General features: G+C 41.5%; 1 protein-coding gene across 1 annotated transcript in view; it reads left to right on the top strand.

Annotated features, from left to right (window-relative positions):
• Positions 1-21184, top strand: part of LOC109112261 (NLR family CARD domain-containing protein 3-like) — a 28320-nt gene extending 7136 nt beyond the window's left edge. Inside the window, exons 4-9 of the mRNA XM_042723473.1 lie at positions 858-2672; positions 4417-4587; positions 4893-5063; positions 10758-10928; positions 18998-19176; positions 19519-21184. Coding sequence (XP_042579407.1) covers positions 858-2672; positions 4417-4587; positions 4893-5063; positions 10758-10928; positions 18998-19176; positions 19519-19565 — 2554 coding nt within the window. The 3' untranslated portion in view covers positions 19566-21184. The remainder of the gene's footprint in view (positions 1-857; positions 2673-4416; positions 4588-4892; positions 5064-10757; positions 10929-18997; positions 19177-19518) is intronic.
• Positions 21185-21661: the final 477 nt, after the last annotated feature.

Here is a 21661-nt window from a genome sequence, read left to right as displayed (position 1 = left end):
CTTAGCAGAGTTGGTACTAGAGTTGGTGCTCGCTTTGGTGCTTGGCATGCACTTCCCTTAGCATGGCAGCATGGGCATACCATTCCCCATAGTGACCGCTAGAGGGCGCAGTTTGATGTTACCTTGGATGGGAATGTCTCAGGTTACGTATGTAACCATGGTTCCCTGAGAAGGGAATGAGACACTGCGCCCTCTAGAAACCTCAACATGCTTCGGACACGAGCTTAAGATGAAGAAGCAGATGACGTGTTTTCATGTCATCCTTTTATACTGTGGTCGCATTGGCAATGACATCATAGGCTGTCGCAGGCCAATGTTATTGTCATGTTTAGATGTGCACTTCAGACACCGGTCACGCCGAAGACGTTCCCCATAGCGACCGCAAGAGGACACAGTGCCTTGTTCCCCTCTCAGGGAACCATGGTTATATACGTAACCTGTTTTTATGCGTAGTTAATAGATTCCACTTTTAGGCTTGCTCATCGCCCATTATAGCTACTTAATCTATAAAGGTGCAAAATTGAGATATTTCATGATATAACACGTTTGGGAATAAAAAGGAAAAAATAAAATAAAACATAAGCCTATCAGTTATACTTATACATATGGCTGCTGTGTGTCTTGACAAGTATTATAATCACTCCCACCCTCCCCCAACCCCCCAACCCCCCACCCCCTCGCCTTCACTCATGCCCCCTCAAAAAAAAAGTAGTACATGTCACTCCTGCAATGCTTCATCACACATTACTCAAATACATACATGTTCAGTGTCTCATTACACAGAAAACAAAAAGACATTTTGCTCTGTATTTGTACCTCTGTAACTTGTGTAATAATGTGGTATTTTAATTTTCCAGCCATGAAGTCCTCAACATATTTAGATCAAATATGATGAAGAAGTTTGGGCGTCTGTACGAGGGAACCGCGACGCAGAAAAACCCAACACTCCTGAATGATATCTACACAGAGCTCTACATCACAGAGAGCGAGAGTGGAGAGATCAGTAATGAGCATGAGGTGAGACAGATTGAGACACCATCCAGGAGCGCAGCAGCAGCAGAGGACACAGCCATCAAATGCAATGACATCTTTAGACCTTTACCTGGACAAGACAAAGCCATCAGAACTGTTCTGACAAAGGGAGTCACTGGCATTGGAAAAACAGTCTCTGTGCAGAAGTTCATCCTGGACTGGGCTGAAGGGAAAGAGAATCAGGATGTCCAGCTCATTTTTCCACTTTCTTTCAGAGAAATCAACTTGATGAAGGAAAAAAAAAAACTCAGTCTTTCAGATCTTCTCCATGTCGTTTTCCCTGAAACTAAAGAAATTGAGATATCCAATGATGAATATAAAGTGTTGTTCATCTTTGATGGTCTGGATGAGTGTCGTCTGTCTCTGGACTTTAAGAGCAAAGTGAAACTGTGTAATATATCTGAATCAGCCTCAGTGGACGAGCTGCTGATGAACCTCATTGTGGGGAATCTGCTTCCCTCTGCTCTCATCTGGATCACCTCCAGACCAGCAGCAGCTGATCTCGTCCCCTCTGAGTGTGTCCAGCGAGTGACAGAGGTACGAGGCTTCAATGAGCCACAGAAGGAGGAATACTTCAGGAAGAGAATCAGTGATCAGAGTCTGGCCAATACAATCATCTCACACCTGAAGTCATCAAGGAGCCTCTACATCATGTGCCACATCCCAGTGTTCTGCTGGATCTCAGCCGCTGTTCTGGGGAAGATATTGTGTCGAGCAGAGAGTGGAGAGATTCCCAAGACTCTCACTCAAATGTACACACACTTCCTGATCCTTCAGACCGACATCAAACATGAGAAGGACTATGAGAAGAATGTGACAGATGAAGACATGATCCTCAAACTGGGGAAAGTGGGCTTTCAGCAGCTTGTGAAAGGAAACCTGATCTTCTATGAGGAAGACCTGAGAGAGTGTGGCATCGATGTGACAGAAGCATCAGTGTACTCAGGATTGTGCACTCAGATCTTCAGAGAGGAGTTTGGCTTTTATCAGGGGAAAGTCTTCTGCTTTGTTCATCTGAGCATTCAGGAACATCTAGCAGCTCTATACGTGCACCTCTCCTGTACAAACCATAACAGAAATGTGTTTGACCAAAGCACCAAACAGAGTTTGCGGTCTAAAATGAAGAACTTGTTTCAACTCAATTCATCAAAACATGTTTCATTTTCTGAGCTGCATCAAAGAGCTGTGGATGTGGCTCTACGGAGAAAAAATGGACATCTTGATCTTTTCCTGCGGTTCCTTCTGGGTTTGTCAGTGGAGTCTCATCAGATTCTCCTACAGCGAATAATGACACTGAAAAGAAGCAGCTCTGACAGCAATGAGAAAACAGTTGAGTACATCAAGAAGAAGATCAGGACCATTGACTCTCCAGAGAAATCCATCAATCTGTTCCACTGTCTGAATGAACTGGGTGATCGTTCACTAGTGGAGGAAATACAACAGTATCTGAAATCTGGAACAATTAAGGAAGCCAAACTCTCTTCATCTCAGTGGTCAGCTGTAGTTTTTGTGTTGTTGACATCAGAAGAGAAACTGAATGAGTTTCGTCTTGATAAATTTGTTAAAGGAATGAATAATTCTGAAAATATCAAAGTTCTTCAGAAGTTGCTGCCTGTGATTAAAGAATCCAGATCCGTTCAGTAAGTATCAGTGAGAACAATCACTTCACTGTTAAAACAGTAAAATAAATTAAAAGTTAAAAGCTCATAAATCTTCAGTGCTGTAGCTATTATTTTAGTGTTCAGCATTTTGATGTGTTTGCAATACAGTGACACTGTAAAAGTTTTTATCAGGCATTCAACCAAAGTCAGAGAAGTTGCATATAAATATTTCAGGTTTTCTAGTTTTTCAACATTATTTATTCTTCAGTCATTGTTCTTTAAATAAAATAAGTATTGGCAGTATACAAGGTGACCAACATTTGGTTTTCAGTCACTGAAAATGGGTATTATTCAGCAATCTGAATATGAAGCCTTGAGACCCCGAGATCTGTGGGTCTGAATGATGTTTCTTAGCTGTTTACTTTCACTTAAGAACTAAATACTGTGTTTATGAGAAGGCTTGCAAAGATGGGCATTTTGATACATACAAGTATATGTATTAAACCTTTCGAAGCCAATAAAGCAACAAATTTGAGCGTTCCAGCAGCTAAAAATCACTTGTTTTTAAACAGTAATGCTTTTTTTTGCCAAATGATACATTTCGTGACCACAGTGCACGGCAAAGTGATGTGAGTGCATAACTGCAATAAAGACAATAGTCCAATTTTTTTTTACCAGTTAATTGTGTCTACTGGAATATCGCCCACCCCTAACATGAACTGTCTGTCAGTTCACAGTCCAGCATGCGGATCAGTTTTAAACATGTTAAACCAGTTTAAAGTTAAACCTAAAAGTTGATTTAAATTCATTTCATTTGGACTCAGTTGCAATAACATACTATTACAGTTTTACTAATAGATAAATATAGATAAATGTTGATTTATTCCAGTCTAAACTTTTTTTATTTGTGTAAATTTGCCCTTGAAACTTGGATAATTTGACATTAAAGGGCACCTATTATGCAAAATTCAACTTTGCATGGTGTTTGGACAGAAATGTGTGTTGCAGTGTGTGAAGACAATCACCCTAAAATGAAAAAAATCCACCCACTTATTTTTTAATCCCTATTAAACCAAATCAGTCTCATTAGGCATATGTTATTGATTCTCAAAGCAATATGACATCACACTGCTTAGGCCCCGCCCACGGTGGCAGATTGACAGCCCTGCATTGCCGTAGTTTCTGCCATCAGTGAGTTGTGTTTGGTTGTACGCTGTCCTCCATTTTCTCCACACTCAAGCAGCTGTAATGTCAACAATGTCTCGTAAGCAATCCCAGTGTACTATGTTTTGCTTGTGTTTATGTGTGTTGCTCTTCCATCATTGCAAATGGGCTGTAAAAACTCTTGCATTCCAAGATGTCCTGGTTCATTCTTATAGGTGTTTCTTCTGCCAGAGTTTCTCCTTCATCTGTATGGCTAAACACCGGTTCTCTTGCTCTCAGTCATGTTGCTTCTACTGACTGTTATTGCTGTAGGTATGCAAAGTAGAGATGTATACGCTACGCCCTCTTCTGCAGACGGGGTGGGAATATGCAGCTCATTTGCATTTAAAGTAATACACACCAAAACAGATATTTTTTTAGACAAATTTTACTTATTGTAAAAAGGGCCATAATTGGTTCCCTTTAAAGAAATACATCTGCCGGTTTTTTTCGCATGGTATGAATTAATTTAATTATATTGGAATTGCAAGTTGCTATTCATTGCATTGGAGGTTGTTTGATTGCTTTTTTGATAGCTGTTTAATAGTGGTTAACATGCATGATTTTCATGTCTCTACAGGTTGATTTATTGTGGCGTCACAGATGAAGGTTGTGCTGCTCTGGCTTCAGCTCTGAGATTAAACCCCTCACACCTGAGAGAACTGGATCTGTCTGAGAATAAACTAGGAGATTCAGTGAAGCTGCTTTCTGATGTACTACAGAATCCTCACTGTAAACTGGAGAAACTGAGGTAAGATCATATATGACTTTCACATGTTATGTTGTGAATTATGTCATTAATTAAGACAGATTTTGAATAAGATAGATATTTTGCATCAAATACAGATATAGTGCATATAAGAAATATGATTTACCTTGCTTGAATGAGATGTTTTATGGATGTTTTATGATCATGTTTTGTGTTCTGTGACATTTTAGACCTCAATGTCTCCAATGATCCATCAAACATATTGATTTGTTTTTTAAAATTGTATTTTATCTTTAAAAATGTATTCTGATCTGAGAGAGTGAAGAGAGTGTCATTGTTCTTTACAGGTTGATTTATTGTGGCATCACATATGAAGGTTGTGCTGCTCTGGCTTCAGCTCTGAGATCAAACCCCACACACCTGAGACATCTGGATCTGTCGTGGAATAAACTAGGAGATTCAGTAAAGCTGCTTTCTGATGTAATACAGAGTCCTCACTGTAAACTGAAGAAATTGAGGTAAGATTATATATGACTCTCACATGCTATGTAGTGAATAGTGTCATCAATGAAGAGAGATTTTGCATAAGACAGACATTTTGTATAAAGTGAGTTTATTAGTTAACTGAGTTTCAGGAGCAGGGCCACGCCTCACTCAGCCACCTCATCCAATCACCTCAATTTCCAAAACGTACTTATTTCAGGCCGACACTTCAGCACTGTTCATCTTGTTCTCTCGAACAACTATGGATCCAGAGATACAGATTACCTCACCTGATGCAGACGATGATCTGTTCGAGTCTAACTCCTCTCCACCGAGGATTAGCTCGCAGCAATCCAACCCAAGCCAAACTTTGTAGTGCTTGCAATCAGTTGTGCACATTCCTCGACCTCCTGACCATTCTCGCTCTAATACCCCTCAAGAAAACTCTTCAACTCCAGCATGATCACAGGCTCCCTCATCTCCAGCATCAAGATCGTCTAACAGAGACAATTATACCCATCGCAGATGCGGAAACTGGCCTTCTTGCTCTCCTTGTCAGCACCCGCTTCCCCAGCGCACAACTCCCGATAGCAATCTTGCCATGCATCCCCCAGAACCAATGACGACATTTCGAATTGGACCGTGACTTCCCTTCAACGCACACTTAAAGGTATTCACTTCAATCGCTTGGATAATAAAGCAAGACTATACCACCTATACTTAGAATCCACCAAAACTTCTACATAAACAAAAGCATCTACAAGCCGGCCACCTTCCGTCACCCGGGACATCACACAGCACATCCCTCCACCGCAGCTTCAGACAGCAGCGCCAGCTCCCCCCAGCTGAGGACAAGTCATAACTACACCTACAACTGCTTCACCCAATTTCACTTAAATCATGTCATCTTTCTTCTCATCTGTGTTCAAAAATTAATCCATATCCCCATCCACAATTATCCTTTCATCCGTTCCTCTACCCTTCCTTCAGCCGTACACAGTAATACAGCTCCTGTTTTTTCTATATTCCTTCCACTATTCTTCCAGTCCAGATACCCCAGCTAGTGCCCCAAGAGGCTATACTTTGCGCTGGCCAATCTGGATATCCTCAATCTCCAACTCTTCTTCCAACTGTTATATCCTTTAACCCCCCCGCCATCCCAACCCCTCCCTTCCCCAACATCCTCACATTATGTCATTTAGCAATACCCCTTTTACTTTAGCCACAGTGGCGACACCTATTCGGCAACTTCAGCAGCTCATCATCCTTCTCCCATCTCCACAACCCTGTGTGCGCTAATTTTAGCTGCCATTTACATTGATTTAGCTCATCTTCTTCAGCCATCACTCATTCCCACTAGCCAGGCTAGAGAAGTGCTAACCAGCCTAGGTCCCATGCAGCTCAGCCATCCTGTTCCCTCACGTTAAAAAAATCTCTCTCCTACTGAATTCACTCTCGCTTTCTCTATTTTCTGCGATATCATACATTTTGTATATCCAGATTGTTGAGCCGAACTTGACAACTCCATCATCGGCGACATGGCAGTCCGCTTTGGCAGGACTAGCTTTTACAGTTATCACATTCTGTTTGCAACCAAAGCAACATGACGCCTACATCAGTTCAACCAAGGAACATACTGTGGCTCTTTCTACTTTGAACTCTACTTCCGAGTTTTCCCAGCTCGGTGTGAACTTTGTGGAGCCCCCTCTCATCCAGTGTGAGCTTGCTCTATTATCACCCCCCTCCAAACCAACTTTCTCTTGCAAGACATCGGTATTCAGCCGCTTATCTGCAGTAGCACCCCCTCCTCCCATTATCCCAAAGCCAGCAGGCCCCTCAGGAAATATTCCAACCTCAATAGTTGTCAATAAAAGAGGCCGTCAAATAATAAGGATTGTGTGCAATAATTTCAACCATTTAGGCTGCACCCTTTCCAACTGCATGCTTCTACATTCCTGCTCCTTCTGTGGTAGAGCCCATGCAAGAAGCTCCTGCCCCCACAATCCTACAACACCAACAGAATGACTAACAAAGCACCCCAATCAAGGTAAAGGCCCTAGCCGCTGCACTAAGAAATAATCCCGATGGAGAATTCGTACTATCCTTAATCAGTGGCTTCAGAAATGGATACCACCCAGGCATAGATATAATTTCCGACACCTCCCATATATTGCATAATCTCCAGTCTGCCATGTCAGAACCCAATAAAGTCGATACGCTATTAGCAGAGGAAGTTAAAAATGATTAATGATAGGCCCCTTTAATAAACCACCATTGCCCATCACGCGCATCAGCCCCATAGGAATCGCCACCCGCAAATACTCTGGGAAAAAGCAATTAATAATTGACTTGTCTTCTCCTCATGGCATTCACATTCCAGGCATTAACAGCATCATCCTGGCTCCAGATTTTTCCATGCAATATGCTACAACTGGCCATGCTATCAAACTCATCCGCTTGGCAGGCCACGGTGCTTGGCTAGCCAAAGCAGACATCACCAGTGCCTTCAAGGCCTTAGCCATCCATCCACATTTCTGTCATCTTTTCAGAGTTTCCTGGAAAGGAGCCTACTACTTCACAGTGCACCTCACTTCGGCTGCAGAAGTAGCCCGAAGATATTTGACTCTCTTTCAGAAGCGCTATTCTAGATTCTACTTAATAATTACAGACTCTCTTACGTCATCCACCTTCTCGATGACTTTTCCAGTAGTTACACCTCCATCAGCACCACCACAATCAGGGCTCTCCACCCTTATTATAGTCGTCAACAAACTCAGTGTCCACTTATCAGAAGAGAAAACCTCTGGGCCTAGCACCCCCATCGAGCCATGTTAGACGATGCATGCAAAATAGAAATGCACCTCTGGCAACAATTTCTCTCATCCTGGAACGGCATCTTCTTTTTCTACAATGAATATCTCACCAACCACGATGATATTCAAATGTATACCTACGCTGCACCCTCTATAGGCTTTGGCGGCTATCATGCCATTTATGACAGCTTTCATGCCATTCTTGGGCAAACTTACACTAATTTCCGCTCAACATCAATTCCTTCTCAAAGCCGCTCACATACCAGGATATCTTAACACCACAGCTGACTCACTGTCTCGTTTCTCTCTTCAGAAATTCAGGCTCTTGTCTCCAGAATCGGCCATTCTTTCAACTCCAGTACCTTAGCATATTCATCTTATCGTTACATCTAAATCCCATCATCGATCGAATCTTGGAGTCTATGTTCCTGCTCGCATTCTTCAGTTTTCTAAGATGCTCTGAATTTGCTCCAACTTCATCCACCTTCCATCAACCCATCCATCCATTCCTGCATATCTGACATCACCATGCACTCACCGGACGCCCTCATATACAGGTGCTGGTCATATAATTAGAATATCATCAAAAAGTTGATTTATTTCACTAATTCCATTCAAAAAGTGAAACTTGTATATTCATTAATTACACACAGACTGATATATTTCAAATGTTTATTTCTTTTTATTTTGCTGATTATAATTGACAACTAAGGAAAATCCCAAATTCAGTATCTCAGAAAATGTGAATATTGTGAAAAGGTTCAATATTGAAGACACCTGGTGCAACACTCTAATCAGCTAATTAACTCAAAACACCTGCAAAGGCTTTTAAATGGTCTCTCAGTCTAGTTCTGTAGGCTACACAATCATGGGGAAGACTGCTGACTTGACAGTTGTCCAAAAGATGACCATTGACACCTTGCACAAGGAGGGCAAGACACAAATGGCCATTGCAAAAGAGGCTGGCTGTTCACAGAGCTCTGTGTCGAAGCACATTAATAGAGAGGTGAAGGGAAGGAAAATATGTGGTAGAAAAAAAGTGTACAAGCAATAGGGATAACCGCACCCTGGAGAGGATTGTGAAACAAAACCCATTCAAAAATGTGGGGGAGAGTCACAAAGAGTGGACTGCAGCTGGAGTCAGTGCTTCAAGAACCAGTACGCACAGACTTATGCAAGACATGGGTTTCAGCTGTCGCATTCCTTGTGTCAAGCCACTCTTGAACAACAGACAGCATCAGAAGCGTCTCGCCTGGGCTAAAGACAAAAAGGACTGGACTGCTGCTGAGTGGTCTAAAGTTATGTTCTCTGATGAAATTAAATTTTGCATTTCCTTTGGAAATCAGGGTCCCAGAGTCTGGAGGAAGAGAGAAGAGGCACACAATCCACGTTGCTTGAGGTCCAGTGTAAAGTTTCCACAGTCAGTGATGGTTTGGGGTTATATGTCATCTGCTGGTGTTGGTCCACTGTGTTTTCTGAGGTCCAAGGTCAACGCAGCCGTATACCAGGACGTTTTAGAGCACTTCATGCTTCCTGCAGCTGACCAACTTTATGGAGATGCAGATTTCATTTTTCAACAGGACTTGGCACCTGCACACAGTGCCAAAGCTACCAGTACCTGGTTTAAGGACCATGGTATCCCTGTTCTTAATTGGCCAGCAAACTTGCCTTACCTTAACCCCATAGAAAATCTATGGGGTATTGTGAAGAGGAAGATGCAATATGCCAGACCCAAGAATGCAGAAGAGCTGAAGGCCACTATCAGAGCAACCTGGGCTCTCATAACACCTGAGCAGTGCCGCAGACTGATCGACACCATGCCACGCCGCATTGCTGTAGTAATTCAGGCAAAAGGAGCCCCAGCTAAGTATTGAGTGCTGTACATGCTCATACTTTTCATGTTCATACTTTTCAGTTGGCCAAGATTTCTAAAAACCGTTTCTTTGTATTGGTCTTAAGTAATATTCTAATTTTCTGAGATACTGAATTTGGAATTTTCCTTAGTTGTCAGTTATAATCATCAAAATTAAAAGAAATAAACATTTGAAATATATCAGTCTGTGTGTAATGAATGAATATAATATACAAGTTTCACTTTTTGAATGGAATTAATGAAATAAATCAACTTGATGATATTCTAATTATATGACCAGCACCTGTATATGCTTTAGAGAAGTAAAACAAACCAATTAGGAGCATCATTCCCAATCTACATCTTCCATCTCAATTCCTTTCTCAGCCCGTTCGAACCCATTTCCGAGTATGTTCGCTCCAGAATCCCTGCCCAATCGTCTCCCCGAGATCCGCTATTCATCGCAGAAACTGGGAAAGTGGCCATTAGGTTCTGGTCCAGCAAACATTTAAACCAAATTATACCTCAGGTATATCTCCAGAACACAATTCGATACATTCTTTCTTGGACGCTGTTCATCACAAGCATACCAATCTTACATTCGCAACGATCTCAACGACATCCGCCAAGCCCAAGCTAACCTCAGCTCTCTCCAATCTTAGGGGGTCCTAATCACTCTGCCGCACAGTTCCGAGACAATAGCCCCATCCAGAGCCTCCCCGGGCCACCAACGGATGCCTAGGTCAACCTATCATCCTTTCCCTTTATCCCTCCTACCCTTCCCCTTTCATCCTTATATTTATACAATAAAGATTACTTCCTGACATTTGCAGTGTGGCGTGATCCTTGCTAGTGAAAATACAGATATAGTGCATATAAGAATGAGACTTTGGATGTTTTATGATCATGTTTTGTGTTCTGTGAAATTTTAGACCTCAATGACCCCAATGATCCATCAAACATATTGATTTATGCTTTAAGTTTGTACTTTATCTTTAATAATGGATTCACAGCTAAACTGATCTGATCTGAGAGAGTGAAGAGTGTGTCATTGTTCTCTACAGGTTGTATAATTGTGGCGTCACAGATGAAGGTTGTGCTGCTTTGGCTTCAGCTCTGAGTTCAAACCCCTCACACCTGAGAGAATTGAGTCTGACATGGAACGAACTAGGAGATTCAGTGAAGCTGCTTTCTGATGTACTACAGAATCCTCACTGTAAACTGGAGAAACTGTGGTAAGATCATATATGACTCTCTCACATGAAGCACATTATAAAGTATATTTACAGTGTTTAGCCTCTTTATGCTGCTGTGAGTTCAACTGACTGAGCTGTAACACATGAGCTGCTCTTTTCAAATGATCACTTACTGATAACTTACAAATTATTATTTATTCCATTACTGATTACAAATTACTAAACTTTTGACCTGCTTGTTCATCACTGTTACGGCTCATAACTAAATTATATAGCTTGTTCAATATTTGAAACAAACACTGGTTATAAACCAAACATAAGAGAAAAGTTGGCACCAACTTCTGCCAACTTTTCTTTTTTCTTATTGTTTACAATAGTTGAGCACCCTCATTGAGTTTTTTTTCCGCACATTTTTAAAAACTTTTTATAAACCAAACATAGAAAATCACAAGACACTTGATGCTGCTTAAGATTTCCAGTTACGCCTTCCTTTAAACCATAAAGAATACAAATGAATCAAACATTCAACAAATAACACAAATGAATTCATAAAAGGTATTTAACAAAATATTAAAAAAAAAAAAACAGTAAACAGGTAGGGCAGCTTAGGAAAACAGGAACAGCCTGACTACACTGGATCTGCTGGACAGATCTTACCTCAATCTAGAGAAAATAAAAAGATGAGTCTGGTGTGTACTAACAGATCAGACAAGATAAATTCTTGAATCAAAGTCACATAAACAGTCTAAAAACTACCTAAAAAGTTATCTACAGGTGCATCTCAATAAATTAGAATGTCGTGGAAAAGTTTATTTATTTTAGTAATTCAACTCAAATTGTGAAACTTGTGTATTAAATAAATTCAGTGCACACAGAATGAAGTAGTTTAAGTCTTTGGTTCTTTTAATTGTGATGATTTTGGCTCACATTTAACAAAAACCCACCAATTATCTTAACAAATTAGAATATGGTTACATGCCAATCAGCTAATCAACTCAAAACACCTGCAAAGGTTTCCTGAGCCTTCAAAATGGTCTCTCAGTTTGGTTTACTAGGCTACACAAACATGGGGAAGACTGCTGATCTGACAGTTGTCCAGAAGACAATCACTGACACCCTTCACAAGGAGGGTAAGCCACAAACATTCATTGCCAGAGAAGCTGGCTGTTCACAGAGTGATGTATCCAAGCATGTTAACAGAAAGTTGAGTGGAAGGAAAAAGTGTGGAAGAATAAGATGCACAACCAACCGAGAGAACCGCAGCCTTATGAGGATTGTCAAGCAAAATCGATTCAAGAATTTGAGTGAACTACACAAGGAATGGATTGAGGCTGGGGTCAAGGCATAAAAAAACATTTTTAGTGAATTGTTGGTCTTCTGGAAAGTATGTTCATTTACTGTAGATATACTCAATACTTGGTAGGGGCTCCTTTTGCTTTAATTACTGCCTTAATTCGGCGTGGCATGGAGGTGATCAGTTTGTGGCACTGCTGAGGTGGTATGGAAGCCCAGGTTTCTTTGTTGATTTACTTCAGCTCATGTGCATTTTTTGGTCTCATGTTTCTCATTTTCCTCTTGACAATACTCCATAGATTCTCTCTGGGGTTCAGGTCTGGTGAGTTTGCTGGCCAGTCAAGCACACCAACACCATGGTCATTTAACCAACTTTTGGTGCTTTTGACACTGTGTGCAGGTGCCAAATCTTGCTGGAAAATGAAATCAGCATCTTCAAAAAGCTGGTCAGCAGAAGGGAGCATGAAGTGCTCCAAAATTTATTGGTAAACGGGTGCAGTGACTTTGGTTTTCAAAAAAAACAAAAAAAAACAATGGACCAACATCAGCAAATGACATTGCACCCCAAATCATCACAGACTGTGGAAACTTAACACTGGACTTCAAACGACTTGGGCTATGAGCTTCTTCACCCTTCCTCCAGACTCTAGGACCTTGGTTTCCAAATGAAATACAAAACTTGCTCTCATCTGAAAAGAGGATTTTGGACAACTGGGCAACAGTCCAGTTCTTCCTCTCCTTAGCCCTGGTAAGATGCCTCTGACGTTGTCTGTGGTTCAGGAGTGGCTTAACAAGAGGAATACGACAACTGTAGCCAAATTCCTTGACACGTCTGTGTGTGGTGGCTCTTTGCTCTTGATGCCTTGACCCCAGCCTCAGTCCAGCCTCAGTTTCACAATTTGAGTTGAATTACTGAAATAAATGAACTTTGCCACTACATTCTAATTTATTGGGATGCATCTGTAAATGTGCGTTCCACTTTGTGAAGTGGACGAGGGAAGTTTATATGTTCAGACACTTGACCCCTGTATTTTGATTGAGGGAGAAAGTCTACTTCATATGTACACTTCAAGCAGTTTCATAGACCACAATGCAACCCGATTGCAGCCAGGGGTGTAAATTTCATCTAACAGTTGGGGGGGACAATAAACATAAAATTTCTCAAGGGCATTTTTTGAAGGGGACACAAATAATCCAGCTAAAATTGTACTTGTAAGAATATGCATACACAGAGGAAAGCCTTACTACTATTAGTGTAGCAGGGAGACCGTGCCAAATTAGACAACTTAAAGCTGTTGTGGTCACGCCAAGACAGCAGTCATGTCCATTGTAGCATTATTATTGCTAACATAGCGGACTTATCGAAAAATACACTGACATCAGGGTCGTCATGCAGTCATTATTTTTGAGGGGGCACAAGTGAAAATGGGGGCTTGTCATGCTTGCCATGTGACACACAGCAGCCACCATAGCACTTTGTAACTGATATAGACTTATGTTTTATTTATTTTTTCCTTTATATTCCCAAATGTGTTAACAATTTCATCATGAAATATCTTGATTCTTAAAAATGTTTAAGAAAATGCATTTTGTAACTTTATAGATTATGTTAGTTGATTTATAATGGGCAATGGGCAAAGTAGCCTAATAAGTGTAATCTGTTAACTACGCATAAAAGCCCAAGTACTAGATAAGGGTGTCATGCCATAAAATATATTTAATATGATGGACTTTGTATTTTAATGTGAATTTAATAAAATCATTGTAAGTTACTGTAAAGTTTGCAAGTGCGTTGGTTCATGAAAGTGCTGCAAGTATGGTGTGTCCATTAAAACACAAATGATCCAGTAATCAATCCATGATCTTTATTTATCAGGTTGCATTATGGGAATCAACTATACAGTTGTATGGTTTCTAAAACAAATTCATGGTATTTCAAACACTGAAATACCAAATCATATAATCCAACTAATTCAGCATTAAACAATTTAACAAAATAAGAACACTGATACATTGTAAGAATGATAAATGACCCACAACATTCAAAGATAAACCCAAACAAATGTGACCTCAAATTCAGATACAAAAGGAATAAACTTCCAAAATCAGGAACACACCAACTCTACGGAAATCTCTCTCCATGAGAGTAGGAAAGGGAAAAACTGCCTCAGTGGTACACACACACCAAACTAAGGCAGCTAATTATTCATTTGGTGCACCTGAGAAGACCTAGATTCTCCCGTGACTGGCTACATCATGTGACCTAGTGAGAATTCTCAACAGTACAGAAAGAAAGCAAAGAACATTTTCAAGCACTCTCCAAAACTGAAGCTGTTTTCTTTTGGAAGCTGCATTCAAAATCCACTTGGCTCAAAAATTGGTTTGAATGGGCATGACGCCTCTGATTGGCATCATCTGTATTAAAGAGAAAATAATCACTTCATCCGATGTTTAAGTAAATAAAATAGCATTGACAGCCTTACTTACTGGAGTTCCACAACTATTGACTTTGCTCTCTCTCACCTGACTTATTTAAAGTATAAAACATTGTTATTTACAATACACTGCGTAGTTTTTAATTTTATTTTTTGGTGTGTGTGTGTGGGGGGGGGGGGGGCGGTCCTGCTGCTGCTTCAGCCATCACACTAGAAATGTCCAAATAAAACTGTTTAACAAGCTAAAAGAACCAAAATCCATTTCTTTGCTGGAAACATTTCAATGTAACTAAGTTTTTTTTTGTGTGTGTGTTATCATTATATATATATATTTATATATATATATATATATATATATATATATATATATATATATATATATATATTCACTTTCCCATGGCTATAGAGACTCTGTCACGACATGCACACAAACAGGTAGATCCAATTGCAGGGTTTTTTTTTAGGGTAATCCAGAATCATCAATCAGCCAGGCAAAGGTCAAAATCCAGGTAAGCAGTCCAAAACAAGAAACATAAACTAGGGCAAGGAAACACGAAATAGTAGGGTGACATTCAACAAGGACTCCGTAACAAAGACAGAAACAAACCAGGTATATATAGACAGGTGCAAACAACGTAAGTGGGAACAGCTGAATACAATGAACAGTGATGAGTACCAACAAGGCTTGTGGGAAATGTAGAAGTGGGGTGATGATAAGGGGAAGTGAGACACCCAGGGATACACCCAGGGATACACAGACCAGACACTGTGACATTACCCCCCCTCTAAGGAGCAGCTTCCAGATGCTCCTCAGACACAAAAAACAAACCAAAAAGACCAGGAGGGAGGTGGACTGGTGGAGGCAGAACAGGGGGAGGGATGGAGTGCCAGGCCCGTGTAGGGGAACAGGGACAGGCAGCGATGGCTCCACTGGCAGCCAAGGTGGATCAGTCAGTTCAGGGGGCCAGGGTGGACCCGAAAGTTCAGGGGACCACGAGGGACCAGGCAGTTCAGGTGGCCACGGAGGATCCGTCAGTTCCGGTTGTGCCGACGGCCAGGGAGGAACCCGCCACTTGAGCGACCAGAGCGGAACCTGCCCTTCCGGAGGCCCTGCGAAGACATGAAGGTGTTCTGGAAGGCCTGTGGAGACGTGAAGGCGCTCTGGAAGGCCTGTGGAGACGTGAGGCGCCTCGGCTTCGGGCACCACCTCTGGAACGGCCTCGTTCACGGCTTCGGGAATGGCCTTGGGGCACCGCCTCGGGAACGGCCTCGGTCACGGCATCGGGCACCGCCTCTGGAACGGCCTCTGGAACGGCCTCGGGCACCGCATCGGGAACGGCCTCGGTCACGGCCTCGGTCATGGCATCGGGTACCGCCTCGGCATCGGCCACCACCTCGGCCTCTGGAACAGCATCGGGCACCGCCTCGCCCTCCGTAACAGCATCGGGCACCGCCTCGGCCTCCGGAACAGCATCGGGCCCCGCCCCGGCATCGGGCACCGCCTCGGCCTCCGGAACAGCATCGGGCATCAGTAGCGGAACGGCATCGGGCACCGCCTCGGCCTCCGGAACAGCATCGGGCACCGTATCGGCCTCTGCCTCAGGCGCCGCCTCCGGGACGGCAGCGGGCTGCTCGGGAACGGCCTCCGGGACGGCAGTGGGCTGCTCGGGAACGGCCTCCGGGACGGCAGCGGGCTGCTCGGGAACGGCCTCCGGGACGGCAGCGGGCTGCTCGGGAACGTCCGCCGGGCTTTGAGGAGCGGTAGACGCCTGTCTCCTCCTCCTCCGCCCTCTATGATGGCGAGTCGGTGGCACCTTGTCTGGAGACTCAGGCGTTGAGTCGGCCATCTTGTCTGGCAACACAGGTGCAGATTCGGCCATCTTGTGCTGTGGCGCTGGGCTGGCGGCCATCCTGTGCCGTGGCGCTGGGCTGGCGGCCGCCTCGGCCCGTGGCGCTGGGCTGGCGGCCATCTTGTGCCCTGGCGCTGGGCTGGCGGCCATCTTGTGCCGTGGCGCTGGGCTGGCGGCCCTCTTGTGCCGTGGCGCTGGGCTGGCGGCCCACACCGGTGTGGATTCGGCCATGGCGGCCATCCTGTGCCGTGGCGCTGGGCTGGCGGCCATCTTGTGCTGTGGTGCTGGGCTGGCGGCCCTCCTGTGCGGTGGCGCTGGAGACTCAGGTGTGGTTGACGTATCCCACTGAGCACGATGGCGCAGGTACTTGGTAAACCCCCAAAAGTCCAGGATCTCCAGCCCCTTCATCTCCCATTGAGGCAAAGGGTCATCCAGACAATTGTTAAAGAAGTCCTTCAGTGCTGCATCATTATAACTCAACCCGACCGCCATGGTCCAAAACAATTGCGCCAGGCCACCCACCTCACTCCCCCTTTGACGAAGGGTGGTTATGTTCAGGAGTCTCCTCCTCCGTTCCTCCATGGTGGCTGGGGAACAGATTCGAAATCCCCCACCGCTGGATCTAGGCATGACGGAGTCCTTCTGTCACGACACGCACACAAACAGGAAGATCCATTTGCAGTGTTTTATTAGGGTAATCCAGAATCAGAAAACTGCCAGGCAAAGGTCAAAATCCAGGTAAGCAGTCCAAAACAAGAAACATAAACTAGGGCAAGGAAACACGAAATAGTAGGGTGACATTCAACAAGGACTCCGTAACAAAGACAGAAACAAACCAGGTATATATAGACAGGTGCAAACAATGTAAGTGGGAACAGCTGAATACAATGAACAGTGATGAGTACCAACAAGACTTGTGGGAAATGTAGTTCTGAAGTGGGGTGACGATAAGGGGAAGTGAGACCTCTAGTGGACACCCAGGGATACACAGACCAGACACTGTGACAGACACACCGTGTTTTTTTCTATATGTATTTCAAGACGTGACTACCAAAATCAAGTCGCTAGAAGCTTGTGAACAGATTTGTAGTGGCTGCATGCAAGTTCTGTTAATTCACAAAACTGTAGGAGTCATACTGACAAAGGTTATGTTAATTATTAAACCAAACAAAATACAAAACTTCCAAAAACACTCAGCAATATAATTATTTTATTGAGTGATAAGCAGAGGGTTTAGTCAGTGATATTATTAATAGATTTGCTATCTGGCGTCTTCTTGTCACCTCCTCAACCTGCTTCACCTAGTGTTTTACGCATAGAAAATGTTAAAAAAGATGATGCGAGTTACTATGGGTTCATTCTGTCAGATTTGTCAAAAAATTTTCTGATGAAAGATAAATATGTATAGTGATGAAAGCTAAAATATTAAATGTCACAAATGTATCCACCTTATTCTTGCCATAAGAGTGGGTGCAGCCATTTGTAATTTTTATGGGACTGGCTTCCAGTGTCATCTGCGTCCAGCTATTTTTAGCTGTACAAAACTGCTTGTTTTGCTGCTTAATATTACAAATTGGTGTTTTACTTTTATTTTAATGTATTATCATAATTATGAACACACTGGTTTTACAGTTTACCGACGTTGTTATTCTTCAGGTTATTTCACTATAGCAGCTAATGAACCGGAAGTCTTGCCCATAGGCTTACTTCTGTGTTGAACAATAAGGTGGTTATTTATTGAGTTGTCCGCTATTTTGTAAAGGGGGTTAGTTGACAATTTTCACTGGAGATTCAGAGCCAAATTAAAGGAGGTTAAAATTACTTTATAAAGATGGCAGCAGAAATTTTATTATTTTTACACAGAGTTTGGTAAGTCTGTTAGTAAAATCTGTTACACGCTGGTGAGTGTTACCAGGGTTGGAGCTAAACTCTGCAGGACAGTAGTCCTCCAGGACCGATCCCTTCTTTTGCCCATCCCTGTCTTATATCCTGAGAAAAGCATTATTTAAGAAAGAAAGTTCATCAAAGTGGAATGCAAACACCAAAGACAATAAAGCTGGCGGTAAGCAGGTGATGAGCCAGAAGAAAAGCTCATTAACATGATGTCAATGCATGTGTAGGCAATAGTAGACCTTGAGTATCTCTATTGAGTCCAATGCATTTCTATTCTATTTTAAGCTGCCAGATGAGACCAAACATGACACAATTCTGTATTTGAGCACAGGTGTTAATAAATGGAATATAATGGGGAACACATGGCTCCTGTGAAGCAAATGCCCTCCTGTAGGTATTTATTAGAGGTACAAGTGACTGTTTCTCCAGACAGATTCGTCCTTATATCTGTTCAGTCCTGAAGCACATGACAATTTCAAACAGCAGCACTGAGCATCAACATGCAGAAATCTCATTTTATCAGCAGCAGTATGTGGCAATGCTTGCATAATATCTCCTCTCCTGCTCTGAGACCAGAGTCAATAACAAACGGAAGATACTTAAACCACAATTCACATTGTGTCATTGTTCTCTACAGGTTGAGAGATTGTGGAGTCACAGATGAAGGTTGTGCTGCTCTGGCTTCAGCTCTGAGATCAAACCCCTCACACCTGAGAGAACTGGATCTGTCTGAGAATGAACTAGGAGATTCTGGAGTGAAGTTACTCTCTGATCTGAAGGATGATCCACATTCTAAACTGCAGACATTATACTATCGTGAGTGTTTGTTTAAAGTTTTTATATTGACCCAAGTTCAGTAACAGACCTCCTGTGTGTGTAATTGGACAATATAAGATAATAATTCAGCTCCACTTTAGTCTCTGTGCTTTTAATTCTGTGATGTGACTGATTTATGAATATATTAATATTTTCATCTCTTACAGTGTCTGTAATTGATAGTAGTTGTTGATCATTTACTGTTATTAATCTATGATCAGTTTTTCATTCATATCTCTGGCTGTAATAGGAATATACTCTGTGTTTTCTGAAATGGATCTGCTGATGTGACAGCAGTAACGTTTCATACTCATATGTGTCTGTCTGTGTGTGTTATTGTAGGACTCTCAGTATTTAGACGTCAGTCCAGTTTCTTCAAGATCAGCTGATGGTGAATAAGGAGCCGCTACAGAGACGTCACAGTCACACAATCAACACAGACACACAGCATCACACTGTCATTATTTCCTTTTATACTGACCTATGAAAATTAGTTACTGAAACGTGAAGAGAATTAGCTCACCATTGCAACAGTGTATGATTTATCAGTTTTCTTCAAGACATCTCAGGTATTTTTTATAAGGATAATGTATAGTTATAATGCAGTGCTAATCGACATAGCCTTTATGTATTGAATACTGTAAATAATATATTTTCTGCTTCATTCTGTGATTAGAAGCCACAACAGTTCACAGAAGGAAGTTATTTCAAACACTCAGTTGGTGCTATAACGAGAGTTTGCAGTAAAATGTTATTCTCATATGTTGTACTGATCGAGTATCTCATGCGGATACTGATCAATTCTTGAAGGCAATATATATGTATCCTTTGCTGCCTGTGATATTTCACATTCATGTGCATAGTGATGGGAGATATTAAACTTTTGAAACTTTCAACCAATTTCAAACAATTGCTTCTCAAAATGATTCACTTGAAGTAGTAATAAAACCTCCAAGCCTTTGTGAATCAATTGTTTGGAAACAGTGGTTCACAGCATGTATCAAACTGCCTTCTTGGTCTTAAAAGGTCTTTGAAAGTTCTTAATTTTACTTTCATAAAATCTACAGAAACCCTGTATATAATTCAACATTATTTAGTAAAGAAATTGGGAATAAATGAGTTTCATTTGTACAAATGTAGATGCTGTAAATATGTAAATAAATTACTTTTAATGCACTGTGCTAATGTAAATATGTATAGTACACAGCATAAATGAGTACATCCCCTCTGTACATAAGGATCTAGTATTTACATTTCTGATCACAATTACTGTTATGAGAATTACAAATGTATGTGTATGATGATAACAATTTAGTGGCTTCTTACAGCCTTCCCTATTACTATTAGTCACCATTCATTTCCTTTATTTTCAGTCACATTGAGAATGTGTATGAGTGAAGAAATGTATGTAGCCGCCTCCTTTTTCTATAACTTGTATTCCTAGCCTTATTCCTGTTTTCTTTTTTCAAGGTTTCATTATATGAAGTCAGCAATAGCGGGACACTTTTTTGGTATTAAATACAAATAAATCCATACCAACACTATTTACCTTTTTAGGTAAACTGGGACACATTTTTATCAAGTTTGTGCATTGATAATAAAATTTAAAAAGACAAAAACAAAGAATTTAATCAATTCAACAGAAGTACAATGTATTATGTGTAGTATAAAAATGCCATGATTTCATCTATGTGTTTTGTTTGTGTGTGTACTTTAAGTGTTTGTATCCAACAGTCCACTTAAGTGTTTGTGTGTGTGTGTAACACAAATTTTTGGTTCTAGTAAGAAATCTACCTACTGCATTTTGGACCATTTGGAGTTTATTTATTAATCGCGCAGAGCAACTAGCCAATAAAGCATTAAAAATATTTAACCTTGAGGTCATGAACATAAATTAATGTTTCTGCGTTTGACATTAAGATCATGGGTAGTAATTTAGATTATTTTCTAGATGGAAAAATGTGATTTTACAAATGTTAGAAACGTGTCTTTCGAAATTGCTATCAAATAGCACACCTAGATTACTAACTGATGACGAAGAATTAACAGAGCAGCCATTGAGTGTTAGACAGTGTTCTAGGTCATTAGATGCAGAGATTTTTGGCCTGACTATTAACAACTTTTTTTTTTTTTTTAGAATTTAGCAATAAGAAATTACTAGTCATCCAGTTTTTTATATCAACTATGCATTCCGTTTGCAAATATGTTTCATCAAGCCATAAAAAAATATAGAGGCGAGTATCATCAGCATAACCGTGAAAGCCAACACCATGCTTCATGATTATATCTGCCAGTGGTAACATGTAAACCTGAAAAAAATGGTCCTAGTACTGAGGTATTCCATACTGCACTTGTGATTGGTATGATACCTCTTTATTCACTGGTATGAGCTGATGACGGTCAGATAAGTATGATTTGAACCATGTCAATGCACTTCCACTAATGCCAACATAATCTTTTAGTCTATTTAAAAGAATGTTTTAGT

This window comes from Cyprinus carpio, chromosome B5 (assembly GCF_018340385.1).
Source record: "Cyprinus carpio isolate SPL01 chromosome B5, ASM1834038v1, whole genome shotgun sequence".
Taxonomy (NCBI): domain Eukaryota; kingdom Metazoa; phylum Chordata; class Actinopteri; order Cypriniformes; family Cyprinidae; genus Cyprinus; species Cyprinus carpio.
Note: the sequence above shows the minus strand (reverse complement) of the source record. Positions and strands in the feature narration are given on the sequence as shown.